The sequence below is a fragment of the Folsomia candida genome, unplaced genomic scaffold (genome assembly GCF_002217175.1).
Source record: "Folsomia candida strain VU population unplaced genomic scaffold, ASM221717v1 Fcan01_Sc007, whole genome shotgun sequence".
NCBI lineage: Eukaryota > Metazoa > Arthropoda > Collembola > Entomobryomorpha > Isotomidae > Folsomia > Folsomia candida.
The window spans coordinates 5,349,991-5,358,237 of NW_019091199.1; the positions used below are offsets into that span (position 1 = coordinate 5,349,991).

An 8,247-nucleotide genomic window follows, 5' to 3' on the forward strand; every position below is an offset into this window, starting at 1 on the left:
CGAATTTGAGGCGAGCAAATGCGAATTATTACTTGAGGATTCATGAGAATTGAAATTAACTGCACAATTAAAGACGCTTTTTAATTAGACATTGCATTGCATTGTTTTATTTATTTGTATTAGCGAGATTGATTAATGGCAAAAAAATCATGAAATATTTTAAGATTAAGGTTTTAAATCCTCCTCTTATTTTAATAATACTTTTAGCACACTTTACTATAATTAATTATTAACTGCTATGTAATTTACATAATCGTGTCAGTAGGATAAGTACTTAGTACCATAATTTCAGTAAATTCATAGATGTGACGAATTTCGGCAAGATTTCATTTTTTTTGTAAATTTTGCAGAATCGGAAATTATCAGAGATGTAAGACTAGTTTTTATCCGTGTTTTTTTGGTGGTGACGACATCCTTTCGACCTCAATTATGGCGCACTTTACTTTTCTGAATCGTTGCAATCATGCTCATGGGAAGGAGTTTGGCGTTGATGAAGGTCACGGAGCCGAAGTGACCTCTGAGCTGGGGTTCATAGTATGAGTACAGCCACATGAAGTAGTTGCGCTCCAACTCGTCGCCACGAACCTCCTGCCCCAAAGTGTGGTAGGTGTCGGACACGGGGGGATATTTGGGTCCGGGGCGCTCGAGAAGGTGCAAGTAGCGGTAATACCAGTGCGCCAAGTCGGTCTCTCGGGACGCGACGTACTCCTCCCATGTCGGCAACTTCTGTGGAGGGTGGGGCCGATGGGGAACCCCGAACTGTTGAGGTACCTGATTTTAGCGTCAAGGTAAAGATGTCAAGGCATATTTTACATATGTGAGGTCATCATTTTCAGTCAAAAAATGCTTACATGGCCATGAGGTTTTAGAAGATTTTAATGCACGGAAATCGATCGTACGAACGAACGCATTTGCATGAATTTTGTTCAAACATAAAATTAAATTAAAAACCTTTTACAAAATATAAATTTCTACTTTGCAAAAATTGTGTACTAAAATTGCATGGTTCATCGTTTACAATTTTTGTCCCAAAAATTTCATCATACAATTCATAATATTTTCTGAAGAACTCGTTTCTCTATTGCAACATTTTAAAAAAAATTTTGCAATATGCATGAATTGCGTCTTGTGTCCCAACAATTTCGTACAAAAACCTTCCTTATTTACAAGGACTAGATAATGTGCAAAATTCTACTATTTCCTGTCATCATCAGACTCACCAATTTTATCTTAAAAATTCATTTAAAAATGATGAAGAGATAGCTTTCCAGTGTGCAAAAATCGTGGAAAAATTGGGCTAAAATGGGACTCACCATCTGACCTCCCACTGGCTGTACAGGCCCATAATTCTGCTCCCACTGCTTCTTCAACTCCTCCCACTTCATCCGATCTTCCTGCGGCAGACGAGAAAAGTCCAAGTCCAGCGGCGCCCCTTTCTCCGCCTCGGCAAACGTCTCCCTCAACGCCATCACAGCAATGAAAGGGTTCACCAGCCCCAAACCTCCTCTTTCCAGGGGCCAATAAACCCACCCATCCACCAGCTCCCCACCCCCAAAGTCTCCCAGGATGGCAAACTTTGACCTCAACAAGCTCACCGGATCCCGCCCACTGCCCCCCAACCCGGCATAAATCTGATTCAACGCGGTTACAATCTGATCCAAGTGCTGTTTTCCCGACGCGACGGCGCTCTTGCCGAAATTTCGGATGAAAAATGTGAAATACTTGTTGAAAATGTTGATCCATTCCAAAACGCAGTCTGCCTTGTCGAGCAGGGTTTTCATTTCGGTGAGAAATTTTGCCACGGCGGCGGTATCGATGTGCCAAACGCCGTTTGACCCGAGTTGTAGGTATCCCCAGTGGATCGACTTTTGCGGGAGGGGCGCCGGACCGGCGACCATTTTGGGAAGGGAGGCGGTCGGCGTGTCGGTGGTGGAGGTTTCGATGGGGCCGAATTTCTCGACGAATTGCTCCCCGGAAAATACTGAGACGGAGCCGGAACGAGCTTCGTTGACTTTGAGGCCGATCATTTCGCCGAAGGTAAGGATCGTGGTCCATGCTGAGGTGATCGTGGGGGCGGAATGGTGCCAGAACCAAAGTTCGTCAGAGATACGGTAGATTCGCAGGCCGTCACATTTCCTGCGGTTTAATAAAATTTAACTTACAATTTCAAATTTTTGCATGAAATTGTCTGAAATTATGTAAGTAAATTAAGTTATAATTTTCATGGACAAATTCTCTGCATTGAAAGAAAATGGTCATAGTTTGCATTCCCTTTTCATCACTTGTAAAAACTTGTCAATTTTTACGAATTTTTAATTTCTCGCGAATTTCTCTGATTTTAAGAAAATTTAACAATTTTACCCAAAAAATTGTAAATATTATTTTCGCAACTATTTAAATTATTTTTTCCAAGAAACCCCCACATCAAACTCACTTTCGTCAATTTTTCTATAAATTCTCTTATTATCCTAACCTGTTCACTAAGAAGTCGAGCAAAAAAAGCAGTGTCTCTCCGAAGAGGTTTGACAAGGCGTGGGCCGTGGGGACGCCTCGCACAACTTTTCTCGCCCCTGCTCCATCTTTACCGAAGTGAATCTCTGGGGTGAGGAACTTGCCGAAAAATTTGATCCAGTCGTCACTGACGCCCAGGAATTGGAGCGCGATGAGGGCAGCGTCATGGATGACGGAGGGGGAAAAAGAGTCCAGGTCAGCTTGGACGACGAGCAGTGGGGTGGTCGGACGAAGGGTGGCGTTCAACTTGATCTCGGTGGTGAGCAGGTGGAGGAACTGCTGTTTAAAGTCCACGTCGGATGGTGGCGGCGGGGGTGGTGGGGGTGCTCTGCGAGCCATCTTTTTGCTCATCAGCATCGCCCTGGGCGCAGATGGACCGCCAGCAGCACCTCCAAAGGCAAAATTTGCAGTGCTCGGCCCAGCTGAGGAAAGCAGTTCGAAGTCGTCGGCTTCATATTCCATGTCCATTGCTTCGACCTGTATGGTACCGGGAAGATGAGAAATAATCATCATCATTATCGAATATGCCCCCAACGGGCATTAAATAAAAACACGTTCAAAATCAGAACTTTGAAGCATTTTGAATGAAAAAATACATCATGTGTTTATAAATTTCGTGGAACTTTATGGTCTTAGACGCTGTTCGGAAATGCATGAAACCAAATTTTCCTCATTTTGGAAGGAATTTTATGCATTTTGAGGACAATAAAATACACCATTTTCAGGTCTTCCCAGGGTTGGAATTTGCCGAGGTGATGGAAGATACAAAAATATGTACAGGTTTTGCAGAAACATTAACTACTTTTGTCAAACTACATTGTTTTCACGATTTAAAAAAAAACTAATAATTTGACAGAAATAAGAAGTTAATTTCTTGACAAAACCTGTAATTTCGTAAGACTACTGTATTCTCCACGTAGATTAGTAGATTCTCATCTTTCTGTGGGTGTAACACCCCTGGAAATCCAAACCCTGAGAAAAACGGAGCTCAAAATACTGGATTTTGACAAAGCATTTTGCCCATCCCTGCTAATCTGCATATATTATTTCAAATATTCATACTTACCCTTGCATACTCCTCCTTGTTCTTATTCTCCTGTTCTGCCACCGAGTTTGGGAGGGCAGAGAGGAAGGCAGAGCGGAAGAACTGACCTCGATAACCCTCCACGCTGGTGGGCTTACAGTCCTCGCGCATCCACCCCTTCGAGTCGTAGATAGCGAAGAACTGGCGCTTGAAGTAGGCCGCCCACTCGACCCCCACGTACTGCAAGAAGAGCGCAGTGATGATGTCCTCATTCAAAAACGGCTTGTACTCACCCGCAAGACCGCGACGAAGCTCGGTCGGCTCGCTCGAGATGTTGGAAGGCCACTCCCACCTAGAATTAAATGATTAAATTAATTAGTAATTAATTAGCTACATTAACCAGTAATTAATTAATCAGATTGGTGGGTAGTAAATAAATCAACTTAATCGGCAATTTTCATCAAGTTAATCGATAATATTTTATTAAATCATGATTAATTAATCGGTAATTTGGCAATTAACCGATTAATGGATTAATCAGTCAAAAAAGTCGCTTGACTGAAATAATCGAAGTTAATCAGACTAATCGATTAATTGAATGGAAATCAATCAATGAATAAAATTCAGACGAATAATTTGATTATTCACTAATTAAAATTTTAAAAAACTTCCCACCTGTCCAAATTTTTCAGCCTAGTCGTCAACAAACTGGCCACTTCCTCCAGCGCGTCGGCATTGTCGGACAATTCCTTCAAGGCGGCTTTCTTCTCGGAGGACAACAGCTCCTCGGAACACAAGCCCTTGATGCAGGATTGGACATCGAAAGTGGAAATGTAGTAGTTTTCCGGCTTGAAAAAGGTCTCCGTGTCTTTAATCACTTGTTTGAGAACGGTCTCGCCAGCCACGTTTTCCCCGAAGGAGAACAACTCTTGGGACAAAAAGGCTCGGAACGTGGCCGCGTTGAAGGACGTGGACTCCGAGGGGGGCGTGAAGAGGAGCGAAGTCAGGGTCGACAGGGCCTTGTCGCGAGAGGCGGAATCGTCAGCCTTTGGCGTGGAAGGTGTCGTGGCTTCAGCTGGAGATACTGGTCAAAATAGATCATGAATATGCTTTGAGAGGTCAAAATAGGTCACTAATATTTTTTGACAGCATTTCGAAACATTTGAAATTTAAATATGTCACTTTTACTTGTGTATAAAACATAAGTGTCATGAATAAATGTCAAGATTTTTAAAATAGGTCACGAATATTTTAGACAGACACAAAAATATTAAATAAACATTTTTTGGTAGAGGATGAAACAAGTCAAAATATTTTTTGGCAGTACTTTTAACAGCATTTTTCTTGCTATGTTATATTTCGAAACATTTAAGTGTAAAATTTTGACCGGCAGATAAATGCCAATCATATTTTGACGCTATGAAAAGGTCAGACTTTTTTAATAGTACCCCTAAAATGTCACTCCAAGGTCATTACTAGATAAAAAATATCTCGATAACTCACCCTCTCCAGGTTCTGCGACGCCCTTTTTTCGCCGTCGCTCCTCCGCTTCCAACCATTCGGAAAGGAGGGATCCGTAGAGGTAGGAATATTCGCACTTTCTCAAGGAGAACTCCACCTCGCCCTGCACACGGGTCGTCCAGGCCGTGATAAGTTGGTCAGAGATGGAGGGATCCTCCGCCGAGTTGGTCAGTACGGATTTGAGGTTCTCGATAAGCACAGCGTCCATCGAGTCCGAAACGGGCGAGGACTTAACGGCGGAATAAAGCAGGGCCAAACGATCCTTCACGCCGCCCGATGTTGCTCCCACTTTCGACAACACGGGCAGAAAGTGGGACGACATCAAGTTCTTTTGGAGCTGGAATTATGTAGCGATAAATATGTAAATTTGCATGAAAATTTAAATTGGATAAGAGAGGAATATTTGGTTTATTTATTCGGAAATTTAACTGCATAAGAATATTGCATGCAAAAATTCATCATACGAAAAAATTGTAATTCGCAATTTTTCTCTGTTGATATTGATAGACATTAATTAATACAATTGCATTTTAAATTTAATTGTTTTTATGCAATTAAAAAATTAATCTTGAACGATATTAACGTCGATTTACAAAAATGTAGAACCTGTGAATTTGTCAAACAATTCAACCAGATTTACAAGCACCTTCGAACCAATTCGTTTTGGGAAGTCAGCCAGACTTGCAAAAAACTTGCATAAAATTAAAAATCTTACAAAAACTCATTTTTTACTTTGTATGAGAGAGTAGAACGTCATTTAGCAAAAATATGCCTCAAATACAAAAAAGATGATCCTTTCTACTTGACGTGAGCATTTTTTATGTAAAATATTTATTTGCATAGCACGTACCTTTAATTCCTCCAACTTCTCTTGGGTAACTTGCTGCAAAATGCTGCGAAACGAGGCACTCATCTTGATCCTTTTCTTTAATTGTCAGACTTTAATAAAATATAACTTGCTATTCAATTCGCAAATGCAAATGCAAATGTGCGACAAAAATCGGACACAGGAAACGGTGCGACGTGACTTGTATTAAGCACGGTCTGTTTAATACTGATCCTAAATACGCATCTATTTAAGTAACAGCAATAATTAGTAATTAGTCAGCATCCGCTCTCCTGAAGGTGGGTGACGTTACTTGACGAATATGTATGCATGTAAACTGTACTAGTTTAATTATCTTATCTTGGCTCCAAAATTAAAATTATGATGATAACACGTTATCTAGTAATTGCTCAGTTAAAAATCCATCCACTTTACGTTACTGCACAGGGAACAAAAACGAAGTGTTGATAATCCTGACTCACTTGCTGGTTAAATTTGGTCTGAAATTGACGATTCTCATTAGACGACGAATTACGGATGATCACGATGATATAAAACCACGAGAAAATGAGTGTTTGACAAACCCGACACGTTCTTAATGGCAAGCGCAAGGGCAGAATGGATCTGGTAAATATTTAGGATGAGATGACTCAGAGGAGAGAAACGTTTATGTAAATATTCGCAACTATAAGTATGGAACGATAATTTGCATCAATTTGTTTGCTAAAAAGACAAACTAGGGAATGAGTTAGAAAATATGCAATTATAAATTTTTTGCACACCTGCTTTGTTCTTGTTGTGGTTTTGATGTCAAATTCAATGTCAAATGAGAGTCGCCAGCCAGCCAACAACGAAACGATAATACGACGAGTATGTATATGTATGAAAGTGTGGAGAACGGGTGTATGGTATGTAAGAGAAGGAGAGTGAATGCTCGCAAAAAAATTGCACAGTATTTTGCGCATACATAAAGATGGATCCTACAAGCCGGTATAGATACGAGTTATATCATGATGACGAGAGACATGACCTTGTCCAAAGTTTGGGTTCATTAAGCACGCATAATATAAAATGCAAAAAAATTGTGTTATTAACCAAGTGAAAGGGAACCAAAATTTTAATACGATTAAAATTAAAATCTCAGTTGTCAATAACAAAGACTGATTTGCATGCGTATTTTTCGCAGAGACATGAAAAATATTTGATGAGGTTTATATTACTAAATATTTCGCGATTTTTTTTAGCAAAGTAGATCAAACTTATGCAACTATTAAAATTGAATTATTTTTAATTTTTTTAAAGAAAATTGTTTTTGTACATCTATTTTTTATAGGGAAAGCTTAAATGTAAATAAAATACAAACTAAATTACAAAATTGTAGAACGTCGACGACGGAATTTATATTTTAAGAGAATTCGACCAGTTCAGATTTATTAATAGATTTCTTTGTAAAGCTTGGTATCTATTAAGACGATCGTATTGGGCTAAATTTCGATGAATTATAAAACGATGAAGCCCACGAACGATTTTTCTGATTTTTTTATACGATATCAAACAACTTTCAAACTACCATTCCTGAAAATTTCAGCAATGGTACATGCCCACAAGTGGAGAAACAAATATTCTCCTGGGCTATGTTTAACACGTATTTAGATAGGCCAAAAACAAAAACGCAAATTAAAATACGAAGCCCACGAACGATTTTGTAAATATTTGCATATGTTGATGATCATACTATTGGTGATTTTTCATCAAAGAATTTAAGATGGTACATTTCTAGATTTCGAGCAATAAATTCAAATGCATAAAAAAACAGGAAACAGGGAATAAAATGGAAACCATGCAAAATTACCACAGGTATTAATAAAATGGTAACCATGTTGCGCGTTGCTACAATTTTGCATAAAATTTCCAATGTTTATAAACCAAAGCCCGACAAGAAAAAAACATTGATTACATTCATGGGTTGGAAGTGACTCAAACAGGACCCTTGGAGTTATAGTAGACATGCTGAATAATTGTTTGATAGTATAATTTGCCAACTCGCCAAGTTTGCAGTTAATCGGGGTTCATTTGACAAAGTTGAAAATGAACAGACAGACGAACAGACAGACTGGCAAAACGGTTCCCCAAGTCTTAAATCGGGGTAAGAATCATTGAGCTCTATTTACCAATCAAAAACCACTGACAACCAAACGAATTTTGATAAGATATATTAGCCCAAAAAATCGCCTTAATTTCTTATCAAAATAATTCAAAACTCATCGAAATTTAGCCCAAAACGATCACCATAACAGATACCCTTCTTTGCAATAAATAATTAATGGCCATTTTTTAAATACAAAAATATTTATACATTTGTCGT

General features: G+C 39.2%; 1 protein-coding gene across 7 annotated transcripts; it reads right to left on the minus strand.

Annotated features, from left to right (window-relative positions):
* Positions 1 to 241: 241 nt before the first annotated feature.
* LOC110852291 lies at positions 242 to 6,799 on the minus strand. 7 transcript variants are annotated; one of them, XM_022100322.2, is made up of 9 exons: positions 6,665 to 6,799; positions 6,467 to 6,567; positions 5,907 to 6,382; positions 5,039 to 5,393; positions 4,211 to 4,619; positions 3,578 to 3,887; positions 2,474 to 2,988; positions 1,314 to 2,136; positions 242 to 771 (listed from the first exon to the last, which is right to left on the minus strand). In XM_022100322.2, the coding sequence occupies exons 3-9, from the start codon at positions 5,967 to 5,969 to the stop codon at positions 424 to 426; spliced, it is 2,823 nt and encodes a 940-aa protein (XP_021956014.1). In that variant the 5' UTR covers positions 5,970 to 6,382; positions 6,467 to 6,567; positions 6,665 to 6,799; the 3' UTR covers positions 242 to 423. The 7 variants fall into 7 exon arrangements, with proteins under 7 accessions (XP_021956014.1, XP_035709490.1, XP_021956010.1 ...); XM_035853597.1 differs by having other exon boundaries at positions 6,467 to 6,506; positions 6,665 to 6,726; XM_022100318.2 differs by having other exon boundaries at positions 5,907 to 6,567.
* Positions 6,800 to 8,247: the final 1,448 nt, after the last annotated feature.